This window comes from Ammodytes marinus (genome assembly GCF_949987685.1).
Source record: "Ammodytes marinus genome assembly, chromosome: 2".
NCBI lineage: Eukaryota > Metazoa > Chordata > Actinopteri > Uranoscopiformes > Ammodytidae > Ammodytes > Ammodytes marinus.
The window spans coordinates 6,953,731-6,974,153 of record NC_137231.1 but is presented as its reverse complement, the minus strand read 5'-3'; the positions used below and the strand labels follow the sequence as shown (position 1 = coordinate 6,974,153).

General features: G+C 41.4%; 1 protein-coding gene across 1 annotated transcript; it reads right to left on the bottom strand.

Moving 5' to 3' along the window:
- Positions 1-929: 929 nt before the first annotated feature.
- Positions 930-18,212, bottom strand: ehmt1a (euchromatic histone-lysine N-methyltransferase 1a). The gene is made up of 23 exons (XM_080041559.1): positions 18,190-18,212; positions 17,395-17,782; positions 15,942-16,092; positions 15,653-15,739; positions 15,247-15,471; positions 14,765-14,910; positions 14,517-14,660; positions 13,394-13,701; positions 12,589-12,672; positions 12,396-12,484; positions 12,181-12,287; positions 11,086-11,208; positions 10,712-10,813; positions 10,461-10,565; positions 9,568-9,722; positions 8,208-8,375; positions 7,518-7,662; positions 6,982-7,059; positions 6,500-6,615; positions 4,686-4,772; positions 4,505-4,583; positions 1,566-1,741; positions 930-1,360 (listed from the first exon to the last, which is right to left on the bottom strand). The coding sequence occupies exons 2-23, from the start codon at positions 17,761-17,763 to the stop codon at positions 1,264-1,266; spliced, it is 3,141 nt and encodes a 1,046-aa protein (XP_079897685.1). The 5' UTR covers positions 17,764-17,782; positions 18,190-18,212; the 3' UTR covers positions 930-1,263.
- Between the last annotated feature and the right edge of the window lie 2,211 nt (positions 18,213-20,423).

The following is a 20,423-nucleotide window of genomic DNA, read 5'->3' as shown; positions in this document are numbered from 1 at the left end:
ACATAATTGTTCGCTCTCATAAACATTCGTTCCCCGTGCGAGTTGAAGAGTCCTGTTTGAACCACGTCAGCCGGCGGTCCGCTCTCACTACCTCTCTGTGTCGTTCGTCGAGGAAGAAATCACGGCAGAGAAGGTTTAGGTTGTTTCCAGAAAGTCGCCATTGAAGTGAATGGAGAGACAGACACTACTTTCTCCCACTGTGTGCTGCTCCTCATCCACAAAGTCCCACGTGACCGAGGAGACGCTATAGCTTTATGAGTGGCTCCACCTGGACCGGCCCTGTTTCCATAGCAACAGGGAGGAGAGAGACACAGGCCAGCCCGAATTCAAGTTACACTGAGTAAGTGAAGAGACTTAAAATATAAAAAATAAAAAAGGCGTCCATAAGTAGGGCTAGTTTCATTTTCTTTAACCATAAGATGAACGTGTACTTTATGAGTAGTTTAATCATTCAGCAATTTATTCATGAAAAACCAAAAGATTTAAAAGCACACTTTTACCCAGTAGTTCTAATTAAAATGAGGAATAGTTGAATTTCATCAGTTTATTTCATAAGAAAAATGACGACATTGGACATTCAATAGTATACAGTCAATTATTCTAGACAAATTAAGGTTTTATGAATCGTTGTTAAGTCGTGGATTGTGGAATTTCTTATTCTTTTGCAACTACTATTTACGCCCAAAAGTAGACACTAACTAATTATCCAGCATACAATGATATTTTAGAGAACAGTGTGCATTTAACTTTTCCAACCGTTTGTGTGGGTAGTTTTCCTGTCTCAACATGATAATATCCCCATACACAAAGTCAGCTCCACAGAAACATGGTTTCCAGTTTGGTGTGAAAGAACATGACTAAAAGAAAGACAAAAATATGCTTTAAAATGCGTTTAATCTCTAATTAGACATGTAGTAAAAAAAGCAGACATGACATGACAAAAACATGACTTTTACTTCATAAATCCAGAAATATAACACTTTGCAGTACTAAAGGATGTTGAATAAAATTTCTGTTAAGATACTTTAACATGATGGTTGGCTCTAATAAAAAAAAAACTAGTTCAAGTCACTCTCACATACAGTATGTCTGGCTGGTGAAGAGCTGCAGTGATCTTCATATAGAAAATGTAGCAGGATTAGTGTATAAATAAATCCCTAATCAAAGCATCCCCTTACGTGGTATCTGGTTGATAAGGCAGTGTATTCTGACAGTGAAGAGGTCACAGTGACACTATGTGTCATTGTGATCATCGGTGAGTTTTTATCTGCTAGCAGCCGAGTGACGACACTTGAGAGAACCACAATGGCAGCTGAAGAACTTCTTCTTCACCCTCCAGTAGTTATCACCGTAGTCAAAGCTAATGAGGTAGAGACACAAGTTAGGCATATTTTTATTTAGTTTAAGAGGAATAGTTCAAAAACATTCCTTTAACAGTGAATGCATTATTGAAGAAGAAACGGTTGCTCTCTTCTAGTTAGCCTAACTCAAATGGGTAGCATTAGCCGGCCTCGGGCCACAGTCAGAAGACAAGCGCTGAGGTGTTAATTTCCCCCGGTACCTACCCTATCTGGTCACCAGCTTTGATAGGCCGGCTGGAGAAGAAGGCTATCCTGGGGAAGCGTAGGTCCTGGTGCATGGTGAACACCCTGACAGCCAGCGCGTTGGGCTCACACAGATGGTTGATGAAGCGGCCGATGTTGCCAAAGAGTCTGGCATCGATACAGTGGATATCTCCCACCTGCAAGAAGATGTGACCAAAGAGAGTCACAGTCACAGATTATCTCTGCTTTTATATCGCATTATTTTACATTACGTTTTGCTTTTATCTAAGGCAACTTCCTATAAGTGCATTCAACCATGAAGGTAAGTACATTAGCTTCAAATAAACCAAACCACAAAGTGCCTCATGTAAATCGTACATGTAGGTGTAACATGTAAGTGCAATTTTCTTTTCTTTATTTTTTTCTTCACTTTTATAAAGCATCATGTTCTTAGCCAAGGTGCAGTCTGAAGAGATGTGTTTTAAGCCTGTGGTGGGAATTATTTCAATCTGATGGACTATAGAAAATACAACTCGTCTCTGTTTTCATCAGTTAAAACCTTGTACTCACTAAGTTTAATGAGCTGAGTAATAGCTTGCTTGAACATAGTATTCTGTCAGTCTGCCCCAGGGCAACTGTGGCTACTATCGTAGTTTACCACCACCGGTATGACTGTGTGTGAACGAATTGAACCTGGAACCCTGTAAAGCGCTTTGAGTAGCTTGAAAAGCGCTATATAAATCCAATCAATTATAGTAACACCACTACAACAAGTGTGACAGGACAATAGACGCAATCAATCAGACGTTCAGACGGGTTGTAAAGCGGCCAACAATTTATCCAGATGATCTCAACCACTTTATTTGGAGGTCAGACTTGGGTGACGTGAATAATTCTTCACTCCACAGGAAAACTGTGTGGCACGATAACGAGTACAGCAGCTCAGAAGGTGGAGCAGTAAGTGCGCTGTAAACTGTGATGGACGTTTACAAGAGACAGTTTGGTTCATCATTTGACCGCTTTTCTTGACTCCCCTGGAGCCTTTTTAGTGATGTCACTGTGTTCCCAGCCCTCAGCAGTTCACTTAATGAGAACAATATTAGAATTACTTTGAAACCGGGGGGCATTTGTGTATTTTAAAAACTTGATATGCATCACACTGTTTTAGCTTGATATAAATGCTGCACCCAGCTTGATTTAAATCCATATTAGGCTAAATGAAACTGGGTCTTGATTTATTCAGATGCCACAGATTCACCACACCTGCCCAAACTTTGATTTTCGGTCTGTATTTTCAAGTATCTCAAGCTAATCTTCATGTAGCGCATTCACACTTGGCCTGGTTGATCAGTACAATGCCTAAGCACGATTTTATCTCCTCCCCACTGGCCTGCACACACACAATACTTCAAAAGATTCAGTGCCTTAGTGACTATTTTTTAAAGCCGTATTTCAGGACTGGTGTTAAAATCATTGTATCACTTCACCTAACTCACAGAATGACTCCTCTCTGTCCTAACATGTGAACAGTTACCAGGAGATGGTGTTCACACAGAGATATTCTAGAACAATTTTGGCAACCTATGATGACAGGGAATTAATTATAAGCGTTATTTTTGGACTAAATATATGCAGGGTGAACTGAAGCTCTGACTGCAAGCCAGGCCTTAACCCCAAACCTGCATGTGTGCATAGTGCAGCTTTAAAAAGAAATATGTGTACACCAGGGGTGTAAAGTAGCGAATTACATTTACTCGCGTTCCTGTAATTGAGTAGTTTTTTCGTGTACTTGTAATTTAAGTGATTTTTAAAACCTATACTTTTACTTTTACTTTGAGTATGTTTATTGTGAAGTATTGTACTTCGCTACATTTTATATCACCTGCGTTACTGAGTAAAAAAATAGATAGGGAAAGGAGAGAAAAGAAAAGAAATATCGCGGGGGGCTTTTATTTTTACAGCACAATACCGGAAACTAACACAGTGAATGATCGACAGGAGGAGAGAACCATGGACATATAAAGAACACATTGCGACTACATGATAACAACAAACATTGCTTCCCTTTATCATTAAAACAAAATAATCCTAGTTAAACTATCATTGTACCGCACGTAAAGACGTGAAGGCTTTTAAATGCAGCAAACCTTTCATCCAGCCGTGCGATCGGCCCCTCCCTCACCTGATAGTTTAGCTTTCAGTTTAACAGTGCAGAATAGGATGGAGACGGTGCGTGTTGCCGGGAGCTTTGAAACACTTCCAGAAGACGGCAGAAAGGCAGCCTTTGGTCGAGAAGAAAGGTAAAACTAATAGACTAAAATAATGTGCAAGATATGTTACGCGCGGACACGCGAGTCAGATGACATACGCCACCGTGAGAGAGAGAGAGAGAAAAAAAATTATTATCATTATCATGATTACACAATGTCAATCATGATAATGATTTTTGTCAAAATCGAGCAGCCTAACCTTGCAATGTCCATGGTTTAGATCAATTATAAACAATTACATTATTAGAACTGCAGCTACAGTCTGTATAGGTCTGTAGACCGGTTAAATTCCCACATTAACAGACTATTTGCTCCATATTTGCTTATCTAAAGTATAATGACACAGTATACATCCATACATGTGTGGTGACATGATTTGTTTAATTTCTGCACTTTAATTTGTAAAAATGTTGCATTAATTAAACAAAACTAGTTTGTCTATATATATAATTCCCTACACTGAAGAGACCCCTGCCCCCTCCCACTGTTAAAAAGTAACTAGTAACTTGTACTTTAATTACATTTTAAATCAGCTACTTTTTTACTTTTACTTCAGTATATTTTTAGACCAGTACTTTTACTTTTACTTAAGTAAAATTTCATCCAAGTAATCATACTTTTACTTGAGTAGAATATTGTTGTACTCTTTCCACCTCTGGTGTACACTCGATTCAATATAAGTTCAATCACCTTATTGTCAAGGGTGAAGAGGAAAGAGTCATTCTCCCTTTTGTCTGCCTCTGCATCAGTGATGATCTCCCCGACATACCTGTTGGAGCATGAAGGAGAGGGGTGTAGGGGTGAGACACTTTTCTATTCAAAAACGTATACTGTAAAGCACTGAATTCAGTGGAGACAGACGGCCCCTCACTCGCAAATGAATGTTCCTTGAGGAATATCCTGCATGGCTCTCACTCCCCAGCCCATCTTCTGTGTCCTGAAGACCTGCAGCCGCACTCTGAAACAAACAAACAAACACCATCAAGGTAACTACCTCAGCCAGCAGCTGACAAGAGTGGCAGGGACATCAAGACAAAATTACATTGACATTCTTCAAGGAAACAAAGAGAGGAAAACTAGCAGGATAGCCAATCCTTTCACTGGAGTCCCTTTTCCATTTCCTCGGTGTAAAAGCCCAACCTACCTGCTGTCACCTCTGGGTTCCATCAATTACACACAGCCAACAAGAAAACCATCCACTGGTCCTCCTGTGCTGGAGTCCTACATGGCCAAAAGCTTTTGTGTGTCAAGTTATTTAAAAGGTGGAGCAATCAATTCTGGAGATTGTTTGTTGTGAAAATAACTGTTTTGTCAAAATCAGTGAGTATCCTTACCTTACAATCCGTTACCTGTCCATACTGTGTGATAGCTGAACAAAAATCCAATGTTAATGCACAGCCTAGGTTCTGCAAACAACTGGTTGCTAGCTATGTCAGGCCCCTTTCTTAACATGAACTTCCTTAATATACCAGTTTTACAGAGATTAGGCTGTGTATCAACACCAGATTGTTTTTCAGCGCACACACACAGTATGGAGCATTCTCCGGAATGTCTGACTACACCAAAAAATTATTTTACCATTTTTCGATGACCTGCCTTCTCTCAGTGACATGATGTGTGATTTGGTATACTGAGGCCCAGTCCTTGTGGCATGCTTGGTACACCATCCCTGACCATGACTGTCAAGTGTCAACTCAAGCAAGAAGTGGAAATGGAAAGGAATCTAATCACTGGACACATTCTCACAAGATGTTGAAAATGTGTGAATGCATCAGTGCCTTTGTGCAACCCTCTGCCGCTCCCAGGTGTAACACTGTCAGTATTAGAGTCAGTGAGAGGAAATAGCTCTTCACACAGCCTGTCCCCTGTGGTAACAGCAGCTCAAGGTGCTCTGGAGCGCTCATTAAATAAGCAAGAAAAAGCCATTTCAACACACACGCAATAGCTCTTTTTCACAGCAGACGTCATGAAAAGGGTATGGCATTCTGAGCTGTTACAGCACTTTTCTCATCCCTGATAGGCACTTCTGTTATAAGGTAAGCCACTGCAGGAAAAAAAACAGTTATTTTCATGCACTGGGCAATTTTGAGATTTGTTTCTAGTTGGCTTCCATAACATGTCTGCTTTCACACTAGAATATATTAAAAGGTCCAAAATGTACATCTAGGTCTGTATTTGATTAAACCTTGTCTGTTTGCGTGTATTTATTTTCCAATATTCTGAACAAAAAACTTCTAAAGCCCTTAACATCTACTGAACTTTGCATAATCATTCTTAGCACTATTCTGAAGGTTGTTATTACAGAAGGTTTTGTTTATACGTTGTTGATTGTGAATGCAAGTAATCAACTGGCAAAGTTTAATGATGATACCTAAAAGTTAAAAATGTGACCCTATTCACTTGAGGTGTCTCACCTTAAACTGAAATGTGTGATTGCTTTGTGGTCTTTTGAATGATACTAGCCAGTCACATTTTTTTTGGTCTTTGGATATATGAAAACTAGAAAATACTTTATTCAGGAGAGCTGGACACTGTGCAGCCAGTTGGCCTTGCTGTGCCATGTCTGCAACCAAAAGCTATTCTAGTGTTTTTATTTGGCAGTGATCAGCTAACAGCTCCTCTGGACTCACTACAATCTAACAACGAGCAGGAGAGCCATACGGGAAGCAGACAGCAGTAGTTCACCTGAGTCCGTTCTGCACCACTCGGTTCCTACAGTTCCTCCAGCAGGAGCAGGCGTGGTTACACTCAAACAGCACCGGAGGCTCCCGCTGACAGAAGTCCAGTGGTAGTCGACCCTCCTACACACACACACACACGCATGCACACACACAAGACATTTTAAAAACTGCTGCCAGGGATAAAAATAAATAAAAATCTAAAACTTTAAATGTGCTAGTTAATCCACTGGTAACCAAGCTATAATAACTGTTTTATATTATGAATGTGTAAACATGCATGTAATCAAGTGGAAGTGGAAGACATAGCATGAAAAGCACAGAACATGATAAAATGAACATTGCAAATAATATTGTTAGACGTAAAGGATCCTCAAATCCTGTTGCAGAATGTATTGTGTGTGTGTGTGTGTGTGTGTGTGTGTGTGTGTGTGTGTGTGTGTGTGTGTGTGTGTGTGTGTGCGTGCGTGCGTGCGTGTCTCAACTTACGCTGTCATACCAACATCGCAGACTGAGTTGACCACACACACAGGTACTGGAGGAGCAGTCGTCAGTGCAGCTGCAGTGCTGAAGGACACAATCACAGAGGCTTTAGTAGTCAGGTCAGGTATTATGACATGTTGCAGCTTTTATCTTACGTTACTGTATTATTCTTAATGTAAATAATATGTCAGCCTCAGAGGAAATAGAAACAGCAAGCCTGTTAGAACAGGGACTATTTTTAGTGGCGGATTAACCCACAATCAGTGCTGTAGTGTTAGGCTTATTGATGTATTTTGAATTTATACACACACACCCACACACACCCAACCACACCCACCCACACAGAATAAGTGTTAGTAGATACAGGCACTGTTGGTTTGATTGTGCACATGGGATAAGTTGGAAATAAGAAATATATAGAAGATCAACAGACATATATTTTAAACACACAGAGAGAGATATGAAACGTGCGTATGGTTCTGTCTTCATTAGAGCAATACTGTAATGAACGTATAATGTATAACAGTGAGCTGGAGTCTGACCTGTAAGTGAGTGATGTCTTTGTCTATGTTGAGCGGGGAGGCGACACAGTTGTCTGGGATGTATTTAAAGTTCTCGGGGCACGCCTCACCGTCAACACCATTGACACAGGTGATAGGGACGGCCTCGTACCCCCGAGAAATGTCCCTAAGAGAAGGAAATGTCATCTTTTCAACTGGGATACAAATAAGTAATTATATTAAAACTAAATTCTGCACAGAAACATGTATTTGTCTCAAGAGATTACCACAATAAAGTAATGGAAACATGATGTAGAAGACTATCTATTTTAAGTACCGATTATAGAAATAATGTATTCAAAAAACCTAGATTGTAAAATGCCGCGGTTTACATGGTGCATAGACCTGTTTCTCATTAGCACATTGAGAATAGAAGAGTAATACAACTCTTATATTGAAATCATATTCAAACGGCAGTTGGATAACACACTGTTTGTTTTTAATCATGTAAGGGCAATTTGACCTTGTGATTACAAGAAATATCTGACACTCCCTCTGTCTACAAAACTTTAACAAGTTCACAAAATTATAATACCAGATTCAAGGAAGAGGAACCTAACCCACAGAGCAGCAGAAAATAGTACTTCACATGTAAATATTTAAACAATAAACATTAATATTGTATTACACACACACACACACACACACACACAGATCAATATTGGTGTGTACCTGCTGAGCACTCTGTCCCCCTGACAGTCCCTGCTCCTCCTAGCATCAGTCAGCTTCTTGTTGGTGTTGAGGGCGGCCCAGACCTTGGAGCTGTAGACGCAGCAGTCCACAGGCGTCTCCCCCTCCCTGTTCCTCTGGTTCACATCAGCTCCACGAGACAGAAACAAACTGAGGAGGGAATCAGGTTTAAGGGGACAGTTCAACATTTTTTAGAAGTTTTAGCTTTATGCCTAACTCTCCGGCTCAGGAAAAGGAGACTATAACCATTCATGTAACTGTGCGTGCGTTATGTCATTTTAGAACCAAATATGCACATGACCGTCACGGGCACTTCCTGGTTCCCTTCCAGTATGTATTTGATTCTAAACATGAAAATATAGAGTGCAACATCACGTGGTAAATAAACAAGTCCCAACAAGCACATAGGAGTGTTTAGTGATGTTGTAAAAATGATAAATGTTGAACTATTCCTTTTCACACTACACCTTTAACATGAGGTTAAAACAATGGGCATTAATGAGCTGCTATAACAGCCACCACTCTCCTGGTTCCTGGCTCTGCACCAGATGTTGGAACCTGGCTGGCCGTATGGTGGAGGTCAGGGCTCCACAACATAATGAAAATGGCTTGTCGGGAAACGGCCTAACACAAATCTTTGACACATAGTTGGCAGAACAGTGCTATCACCGAACGCTGTAGAATAAAGATTTCCTGTCACCGGAAATAAGGGCTGGGCACAATTTACCCAATGCTCCCAGCATTTGCTATTAAATCCTTACAATGAAACCCACGCTTGAGTCTAATGGATTTTTTTGTGCAAGTTTCTGAAATGTTTGTAATGTTTCAGAGTGTGTCCCCATCTGCCCCCCACACTCCCCCCATTGTAAATATCCTAGAACTGGCACAGACAGCTTTAAAAGGTTTGGGTAACTAGGGATGCACTTTCCGAATCATTTTGAGTTTGTCTAAGCCGCTGCTCTTTCAGCCAGCGAAGCAAATTATAACACAACTGAAAAAAACAAATACATCTTATACAACAGCTGATGAACGAGAGTTCTCACTGACTCCTGAGTGATTAAATGCTGTGTCTTTCCGCGGCGATCACAAAAACCTTTTTGTTTTGAGCTCTATCACCCTTTTATCTCTCTACCTGTTTGACTCAACTACTCCTATAAACACACATGTGCATTCTCATACAATCTATGATTCTCACACATTTAATGTTCATGTGAACGTGCTATTTTTCCACATGCTGGGCAGCTATTTACTAACGGACTAGTTATTTCTGATGCCTTTATCCGACTTGTCCTGTGCATCCCTATGGAAGGCTAACCCATGTGAACTGTGTTCCCAGACTCACATGACACAGTCCAGGTGGTTCTCTCTGGCAGCGACGTGAAGGGGTGAGTCCCCGTGGACGTTGACGGCCCTGAGGTCACAGCGGGCCTCCAGCAGAGCCTGGGCCATGTCGGCACAGCCAGCCAGAGCAGACCAGTGCAGACACACATTCTCCTCCTGGGCAGGGGGGCAGAGAGCAGGCTATGAGGAGCTTTCCGTTTGCATTCACTCTAGCAGATTTTTAAAAATGACCAAAGCGGTAGTGTTTAAGACGTTTGCAGTTAAATGTCATTTATGATCAACAGAGGCTTTTCGGAGACTGTTTAAGATATACTCAAACGTTCTTCGTAGCTACTTAAAGAGAACCACAACACGCCAGGTGAGTAAGATGAAGCACCACCATGATGTCACTTCCCTCATTTGAACTGGTGGGGAGTTAATGACATGTGACCTATGTCTGGTCAAACAGTGAAGTCCAACATTTATGATTTATGTCCACAGATTTATGTATTATCATTTTATTTATGTTATTAGTTTGCAAAGTTATTCTAAACCTGTCTTACTTTTTCATTACCAGGCTTTCAGCGTGGCTCTTTTGACTTGGTATTTAGTTAGCCACAGACTCTGGCCTCTAGTCACTAGCACAAACACAGCACAATGATGGAGTAATAAAATGCTTGAACATCCTTCCAGTCCATGTCAGAAATAAATCTAACTTTCCTTGCTCAAGGTGACATATCACCTGCTGCCCCTCTCCCCTGCTCCGTAATTACATTTCACTGAGTTCACTGGTAAAAAAATATTATGCATCCCATGAGATCACTCTTGTCAGAGTTGACCCTGCAATGCTGTACTAAGTGTGAAAACAGGCTGTTAAGGTGTGTGTGTGTGTGTGTGTGTGTTATATGAACTCACCCTGTCTCTGATGTTAACATCGGCCCCTTTGGACAGCAGCAGGTGGACCAGCTCCTTGTGCTTGTGCTCGATGGCCCAGGTGATGGGAGTCCATCCCCCGTCATCCTGCGCGCGCGCGCGCACACACACACACACACACACACACGTCAAACTCCTGCAGGGCCTAACACTCACTCTGGGCTTGTTATTGACGTGACGTTAGCTGTTTTCAGTTGTTAGCGGATGAGGCGGTGGTGTGTGTGTGTGTTTACCTGACAGTTGATGTATTTGGATGCCTTGGAGAGCAGATGATGGACTACGTCATAATGTCCCAGTTTAGCTGCCAGATGCAGACAGGTGAAGCCCATGTGATCCTAGGATGACATCATGGCGAGCAATGAACAACACTGCACTACTACTGCCACCATTGTTTCAGTGGCACAACCCAAAGCAATATGTTCTCTTAGGAGGTGAAAAAGAATAATATGAATGATGTGATTTCAAAAGCAGGACTGAGAAGGGCCAGAGATGGATAGGGTGAGACCGTGATGGATGGACGAGCAGAATTTGACACATGCACACATCAACCTGACACAGGGTGTGTGTGTGTGTGTGTGTGTTTGTGTGCATGTGTGTGTGTGTGTACCTTGTGGCTGACAGCTGTTCCAGCTCTCAGCAGATACTTCACTGTCTCCAGATGGTTGTTTTCACAGGCCGCCATCAGTGGTGTTCTCTGCTCCTCATCAAACATGTCCAGGTTGGCTCCAGCCTGTGTGTACAGACAGTCACACACACACACACACACACACACACACACACACACACACACACACACACACACACACACACACACACACACACACACACACACACACACACACACACACACACACACACACACACACACACACACACACACACACACACACACACACACACACACACACACACACACACACACACACACACACACACACACACACACACACACACACACACACACACACTTCTGGGTAAGACGGCTTTAAAAGGTCACCTATTGTGCAAAATGCACTTTTCTAATGTTTTCTCAACATTATTATGGGTCTACAGACTCCAAAAGTATGAGAAAAAACAACCCTCTCCATTTTTTTTTACACCTTTCTAAACCTGTATTCGAACAATGTGTTGGAAGGCGGGGCTTATAGAGACAGTCTCTAAAACAGAGCGTTTCAGACGGAGGCTGAAAACAGGAGATACAGCAAGGGAGAAATGTAAAGGTTTCTTTGGACACTACACCACGGAAGCAGTTTATAATAGAAATCCTTATTATAACTTTGAAACTGAAAATGAGCAAAATATGGGACCTTTAAAAGACGTGATTCAATTGGCTTGATCCAGATTGAGGGAAACTGGTAAACAGTTGCCTGTTTGTTACAGTAAGGATATGGTAATATCACATTAGATTATTTATTGTCCTTTTCAGGACATTTGTTCCCACAGTCTGTACATAGAGCCTCACCAAGATGATGACTACATTAATATACACATAGAAGATACAATAGAAGACAGTCTGAGGGATGCAGCCATTTCCTGGTTATTCCTAAACGGTTTGGACACAACTGAAGCTCTGCGTAGGATTTACTACATGAGTCAAGAATGTTGATGACAGGCTTTTAACCTAAGGCCGTAGATTTAATACCAAAATGGATTTGCTCTACTAAGGCACAGTAGAACCAAACAGGCCCTGTAGTCTGCTCACCTGGACCAGCATGTGGCACACCTCCTGGTGACCCTCAGCCGCTGCTGCATGGAGAGGAGTGCGTTTGTTTTGGCCCTCCAGCAAAAAGTTGGGGTCCTTTCCATCAACTGTTAACACACACACAATTGGGTCTATCTAGTGTGATGATATAAAAGAAACATACACAGAGGAATTTGAATCAGAGCTTTGTGTCAGAGAGAACAGATTTAAGTTACCTAGGAGATGAATGACCTTCTGCAGCTCTCCTTGTTTGGCAGAGATGTACAGCTGTCTGGTGGGGTACTTCACTTTCTTTGGTTTCAAGCTAAAAGAATAAAATACAATAAGGAGGTTTTAATCAATTATTGAAATCAAAGTTCAAACTGTGGTCCAACCAGGTCAAAATAATCATTCCTGGGCCAGCCTTACTTCTCATCATCCAGTGCCATGAGGATGCTCTCCAGAGACTCTTTAGACGGTCTCTCTGCAGCACACACAGCCTCACACTTTAACCTGGAGACACAAAGCAAGCAGCAAGCTTAACATTTGACCCCAGTGTCATTAAAGAGGATTACCTTTGAAAAGCTGGGAGTTTTTTCATTTTCTCCATTTATTTATTTATTTTGGATCCCCATTTGTCAACAACTATTCTTGCTGTGGTCCACACAAAAGATTGATTTTGGCGACCATATTATTAAAGCCCCTGTAAACCCATTTCCACAAAAATCCTTCTAACTTTGTAATTTGGGGAGTTAGTTGCGTGTTAGAATGTTTATGAAAAGAGTTAGGCGTATTTGTCAATCGCCATTAGAGATATTATCATTTAAACAAAGTTTGATGAACGTTAAAGATATTTGGTTTAGATGAGGCGGGTTATGCTCTCTTTTTTATGACAGAGGAAGTATTTTGAACGAATCACAGCAGTTCTCTGTTTAGTTAGTTTAATTAAAACAAAGGCTGTCGCCATGGAGACATTTTGATACAGCCACGCACACACAGTCCTGTTTAACGACCTAGACGGCAGAAAAGCTGTTTTTTGAACAACGTTTTTTTATTTTCAATCGGATCTTATTGAGACATCAAACTTTAATATCATATATTAATTTCTACTATTTCCGACCAGGTTTCCAGAGGATTTAAAATGGTGTAGTTCAGTGATCTCAATAAGGAAGAGGTGGTGTTGTGTGTGTGTGAGTGTGTGTGTGTGTGTGAGGAAGTGGAGATGTTGTGTTACCTGCCGGGGCTGTGGTCTCTGCCTCTGTGGGGCTCGCTGGTCTTCTTGGCTCTGAGTATGAGTGGGACAGCAGGCGGGCTCTGTGCTGAGGGTAGGGAGGCCACAGCGGGGGGCAGTGAGGGCCCGGGGGGGTTGGTCCTGGGCACAGAGGGACCAGCAGGATCAGCCTGGGCCACTGTCACCTCCGTGGCCCCGCTGGCATCCTCTCCACAGTGGGGACAGAACTTCAGCTCCTTCAGGATGGAGGCACAGTGCCGGTGGAAGCGGTGCGAGATGCTGCCGTACGGCCGGCACTCCATGAACGTGCCCTGTGGAGGACAGACAAACAATTGCATTTCCAAACATTTATGCATTTTCTTTTTTTTTACCAGACTAGTTAGGTCAGGCTGTTTATCAATGATTGATAGCTGTTCTTTTTTTAAATAAAAATATTTATTCGTATTTTGGCATTTTTTTGCTTTTTTATTGGACAGTTTTGGAAAGGCAGATATGAAATGGGGCAGAGAGGGGAATGACATATGCGACCCGGGCCCAGATTCAAACCTGGGTCTGCTGCTACTGAGGACTGAGCCTCTATGGTGGGGGTGCTCTAACACCTACAGCACGAGCGCTCCTCTTAACTATTATTTTTAACCATTCATTTTATCCTGTACTTTTAGCAGATTAAACCATTTATCCATTCTTTTCAGCTTTTCTATATTATGTCGACCTATTAATTTATAACTTTTAGCCAGTGACAAAAAGAGGAGCGAGTGGTAGCAGGAGGCAGAGAAAGAGGAGAAAAGAGGAAATGAGAGGCAGATGGACATGGAAATTGGATAAGAAGGAAGAGAAATACAGAAAGAAAAACAGGAAGGTGGAGACAAAGAACAGGTGAAGAAGAAGCAGGACAATAGACAACCAAGACAAAGAAAAAGCCAGAAAAGGTGGAAGAGGAAGAAGATGATAATATCATAACAATATGTCTCAATAACTGTAAAAACTTCAGCAAAATGTTCCTTAGTATTGAATTCCCCCAAAAGATAACCACTGTAAACCCCTGAGACGTTATCCTATTAAAGTAAGTACAGCATAGTAATGTCTGTGTGTTGACGGTAACAATGGAGCTGTGTGTGTCCCTCACCGCCCTGCAAAAGAGCCCACAGCCCGGGCAGCACTGGTGCTTGACCATGCCTGCCCGGTGGTCCTCACACAGGACCAACAGGTGGACTGTGTTGGAGGGTCTCATCATCTCCTGCTTCATCACTCTCCTCTGGCAGCGACTCAGCTGTGGAGAGAAGAGACCAAGCAGGTGTCACAACAAGAAACCACCATACTAATAATACCATTACTAATGGCCCAGCCCTAGATGTATTCAGAATATCTCTTTACCATTCCGTCCGTGCTCTCCATGGCCATGCAGGTCTGCTCCAGTGTGGACAGGCTGCCTCCACTGTGAGGAGTCTCCATACGACAACAGCACAGAGGTAACTCCTCAGCCAAGTCTGTCTCTGTCACCTCCGCATCCGCTGCTCCCCCTACACACACACACGTCTGTAAAGCTATACTAGTGGGGACATTCATTGACATAATGTATTCCCTGGCAAATAACCCTAACCATCAAAACTAAATGCCTAACCCCAACCTTACCCCAATAATTCATACCTGAACCTTAAACCTAGTGTTAACCCTCGAACAGCACATACAAGTCCCGAAGTGAGAACTTGCCAAAATGTCCTCACTTTCCAAAAATGTCCTCACTTCAAAAAGGTCCATAACTCAAATTGGTTCTCACAAAAAAAAGTACAAGTACACACAAGTCAAAAATAAAAGCGAGACATGAGGGATTTAGGTGTGAGTTCTGCTGTTCTCACCAGACAGTGCAGGTGAGAGCAGCTCCTGCTGAGCCTTCAGGTCCAGACAGTCTAGAGCCAGCTCTGTGTATTCAACATGGCTGCCTTCTCCAGACTCAGCCTCTGTCAGCGATGGAGCGTTTGTGTGGGCTGGTGTTTCTCTGTTCTGCACAGTCTCTGATGGAATCACTGGTTGCTCCTCTGCTGACGCTGCTGCCTTCTTCTCCACACTGGCTCCTGGCTCCTCTTTCTGTTTGACAAAAAGGAACATTACGTCTACATCCACAAAGTTTTTAAGACTTCTAATATGGAAATTTAAAAAAAGCTTAGCTCAAATACTGGTAGTCAATGGGTAGCGTTAGCCTAAAGACAGAAGATAAACTTTTACAACATCACTAAACGAGGTCTGACACATGAACCAGTGGACTTGCCTTCTCCTGCTGTTTGAGGGTCTTTGCTTTCTTCTTGGGGACCATGTCGTACGTTCCCATCTTCCTTTTCTTCCTCTTCACAGCTATAGGAACAGAACACAGAGTTAAAGGTTAGATGGTTGAGATTTAGGGTGTATTCACACTGGGAAAGTCTGTTAGTTCACTTGCTTTGGTCCGGACCAAATACAATTTAGATATTTTTTGTTTTACACAGGCTTTAAAAATAGATGTTGTTCTCTCTCAACTGTTGCTGCAGGGCCATCTTTAAAGGTAAAGGTAACCAACCTGACTGAGGCTTGATGAAGGTGGACACAGCTCTCCGCTCCTTGCCCTTGCCTTTCTGGATGTGACGAGGAGCCGTGCTGGATGAAGGTCCAGACTTCACTGAGTCAGTCAGGCTCGACGTTGGTCCCTTCCTGCCTGCAGGCTTTGAAGGCTAAATAAGACAAACCAGTTATTACATGTATGTCTATTTCTGTCTTCCACTCATTATTGTCTTGTGTATTAATGATGACTTCTAGTGTCTAGATGGAATAAAAACTAGGAAGAAATCCCTTTATCTGCAAGCAGTCCAAGTTGAATGCATTCTTCAATAATGAATACTATATGAGCTAATGCATTGTGTAGAATGTAATAAAAAAAAACGTGTCCACTTCTATTAAGAGCATTGATTTAAACTCCTTCTCAAATTCAGCACTTGACTTCCTAGTGATCATGTCTTCAGATTAGAAATCCATTGTGCTCAGGTGAACACTGAAACAAGACTCCTGGAATATATAATATATATATATCCTTCAGAATAAAAGCCTGTATATTCGGTAATGCAGGGTTCCATTTGGAAACAAGTTAAATGAGAGCATAGATTGGCTGATCTCTCTGTCTCTCTCTCTCTGCTGTGTAGCTGGATACATGTTAAACTGCTTTAATTTGTATAAATGAATAAATAAGATTAATAATCATAATTCTTTAATATAGCAATAAAAGTACAAATAATACTATATTCACAAAGTCTACTTCCTGACCCCTTATATTGAGAAGATCCATGTCAGAATTCTACAAAAGGGTGTAAGGTCCACAGTGAGACAGAAAGTAGGACGTTTTTTTTCTTCACTATGCACTTGAAGACACGAGAATAAAGTCAAAATGTCGAGAATAAAGCAGAAATAAATCTTGCGTATAATTGAGTGAGCTGAGCTCTACTTACTATTTAATTCAACAGTTCATTAGACCACGCACACAGCCTCTGATCTTCCTCTTTCATACTATTCCTCAACATTCTAAAGTGAATCATTTATGAAAAGACTTTACATGACACTGCTCATCATCACCCTCAAAACTCATCAGTGCCCCCCCCCCCCCCCTCCCCCCAGTCTATTGCAGGCTTGACGGCCCACCATTTGATCCCCTACTACCATGCCAAGCAGCGTTGATTTTTTTCCCTTGGATTTCTGCAGGGGCGCAATGCTGAATGCATGTTTGGGGGAAAAACATTTTCTTTAATATTTCAAAAATAAATATTTTCTTTGTGTTTAAACATTGAGAAAGACATCTTTCAAAACTATCAAAATGTTCCTTGAAAGCCAAGCAAGTTGATTGATAATAGAATCAATATTTATTATATGGCAATATTCGCAATATTGTGCACTATAATCGCACAATTTCACCAAATCATGCAGCATATTTGCCACCTTGCCCAACAACTTTTCTGGGGGCTGGATCCTTTAACAACAGGACTTGCCTGTTCTTTTGCTCCTGTTGTGAGGGGTAGAGTGGCTGGACTGGCCGTGTGTTCCTGTGAGCTCCATGCAGTAGTACTAGTAGAAGGAGTAGTAGGTCTCTCTCTGACAGGTGGAGCAGGAGGGATGAGGGAGGAGCTGCCTGGAGATGCCACAGCTCTCCCAGGAGACGCCCCTGGTCGCTTGGAGACACGGAGAGCTCCATCACTACCGCTGGCTATGGGTGAGCTGTGGAAGGGAGTTATCTTTACTTTGCTCTGTGATACAGCTTGTCCCTTAGCACCCCTGGGTGACCCAGAGGAGGAAGAGGGGGGGCTGGAGGCTCTTCTGCCTGCTCCAGGGACCTGCTGCCTGGCTCCACTCTGGTCCATGGCTGTCCTGATTGGCTGGCTGGTGGAGAGAGAGCAGCACCTGAGGAGTTCACACTAGTTTAATCTACAACTAGAATATGAAGTTAGTTATACTTGTCTCAAACTTTCTCTCTAAGTATAGGCTCAATAACCTTTTGAACAACGCGTTTACTGAACAGTGCATACAGTATTTTCGCCTTTGCAACACTCAAAGTGAAAGTTCAGTAAACACCATAACCAAAGTTAGCGTATTGTTTTGCATAACAATGAGGTATAAAGATGGAGGAAAGGCAAAGTAAAGCTAATGGCCGGTGCAGCAGCCAGCAAGTCGAGTCACGCGAGATAAACTGAGCGTAAACAGGTAACAGGCATCAAAGAAGGTTAAAACGAGGCTGTAGTGTAGACTGTGGGGGCCGTAGTAAACAAACTAAAAAAGTTTCATCCTACCAGGTCCAGTCGGTGTAGCTGTATCCGAGCGAAGGAGGATGGGATGGGACAGGAAGAAGAGTTTCTACTTCCGTACCCACGCGCACAGGCCTAGGTCCATGGCACAGGCACGTGACGCTCTGTCTGTGTGCTGCTTTCACTTGCAAAGAATACACTAGTTAACTAGTTGAAGCTACTGCCTAGCAAGAGTACGCCGCTGTGCCCAGTTATTTGGTTATATCAATTTGAGCCAGTCGCGAAGATTTGTACAACTTTAAAAATGGCGAAGTATGTACACGGCTAATGAATGAGATCAGAGCGAAAACGGAAGTTGGCAACAGTGAGACATCTTGCCAGCAGCTGATGATTTTGCGCTGAGGATTTAGTTTTATTTATTTTTTTACTGAAAATATGCTTAAAATGTATCGCCAAATAAAATTAATGTCTGAAAATAAATGTCCTCTAATGGATGGTAATTGCATGCAACAGGCCATGCCTACTTTAATTATATAAGAAATAAAAAAAAGAGATTTTAATCACAATATATATTTGTAAAAATACTTCTATATTGGAAATTATATTTAGGCTACATTTTGCAGTATGCCATATTTGACATTAAACAAAACTTGTCTTTAATCATGTCCTAACGCAAATCCCGATACATTATTAAATACACAGGGGAAAGAGAAATCCCGCAAATTGTCCTTTATATATTAAATTGACCTTTTTTGTCTTTTTTTAACCTCTCAAGACAGATTTTATACAAATACCTGCCTGCCATAAGTCGTTCTGTCTTATTTCCGGGAGAAATCAATCAGAACCGTGCGAAGGCATTTATACACTGTGTGCACAATTATTAGGCAAGTTGTATTTTTGAGGATTCATTTTATTATTGAACAACTACAGTGCTCTCGGTCAATCCAAAATGTTAATGAACCTCAACCTGAATGTTTACAAAAGTAAAAGTGAGGTTTTGTCTTTCTTACGAGAATATGAATATATTTTGCTATTATTAGGCAACTATTAGTATGCAGAATTATTATGCAACTAAATAAAAAAACTAAAATTTTCCCATCTCACTTGTTTATTTTCATCTGTTAAAGTGAGAATAATAAAACAACTGAAAATTTACAAATAAAAATTTCCGACATGTCAGAAAAAAATAACAGTGACCAATATAGCCACCCTTCTTTTCAATAACTGTCACAAGCCTTCCATTCATGGAGTTTGTCAGTTTCTTGATCTGTAGACGATCAACTTTTTGTGCAGCAGCAACCACAGCCTCCCAGACACTGTTCCGAGAGGTGTACTGATTTCCTTCACTGTAAATATCCCGTTTAAGCAGGGCCCACAGGTTCTCAATAGGGTTTAAGTTAGGTGAGGAAGGGGGTCATGTCATTATTTTTTCATCCTTAAGGCCTTTACTGGCTAGCCATGCAATTGAGTACTTCGATGCATGTGATGGAGCATTGTCCTGCATAAAAATCATGGTCTTCTTGAAAGATGCTGACTTTTTCCTGTACCACTGCTTGAAGAAAGTATCTTCTAGAAACTGGCAGTAGGTTTGGGAGTTGATTTTGAGGCCATCTTCAACCCGAAAAGGTCCAACTAGCTCATCTTTAAAGGCAACTATTAGTATCTTTAAAGATGAGCTAGTTGTCATGATGAGCTAATCAGTACACCTCTCTGAACAGTGTCCGGGAGGCTGTGGTTGCTGCTGCACAAAAAGTTGATCGTCTACAGATCAAGAAACTGACAGACTCCATGAATGGAAGGCTTGTGACAGTTATTGAAAAGAAGGGTGGCTATATTGGTCACTGATTTTTTTTTTGACATGTCGGAAATTTTTATTTGTAAATTGTGAGTGGTTTTATTATTCTCACTTTAACAGATGAAAATAAACAAGTGAGATGGGAACATTTTAGTTTTTTTATTTAGTTGCATAATAATTCTGCATACTAATAGTTGCCTAATAATAGCAAAACATATATATATTCTCATAAAACAAAACTTCACTTTTACTTTTGTAAACATTCAGGTTTAAGTTCATTAACATTTTGGATTGACCGAGAGCACACTAGTTGTTCAATAATAAAATTAATCCTCAAAAATACAACTTGCCTAATAATTGTGCACACAGTGTAATAACAAGGCTATATAAAAATAGTATTCTTTTCACTGAAGGTCTCATTTGCTGTTACATGTAATGTATTATCATAAGAGGCAATGAGAATGATTTACAAACATTTATAGGT

Bases quoted from the DNA above. Each gene is read 5' to 3' on its own strand.
- ehmt1a (XM_080041559.1), bottom strand. From the start codon at position 17,763: ATGGACCAGAGTGGAGCCAGGCAGCAGGTCCCTGGAGCAGGCAGAAGA. The intron at 15,740-15,941 runs GTTGGTTACCTT...CTGTTCCTATAG, and splicing joins CTTCATCAAGCCTCAGTCAG to CTGTGAAGAGGAAGAAAAGG. The intron at 6,616-6,981 runs GTAAGTTGAGAC...GTGTGTGTGTAG, and splicing joins TGCGATGTTGGTATGACAGC to GAGGGTCGACTACCACTGGA.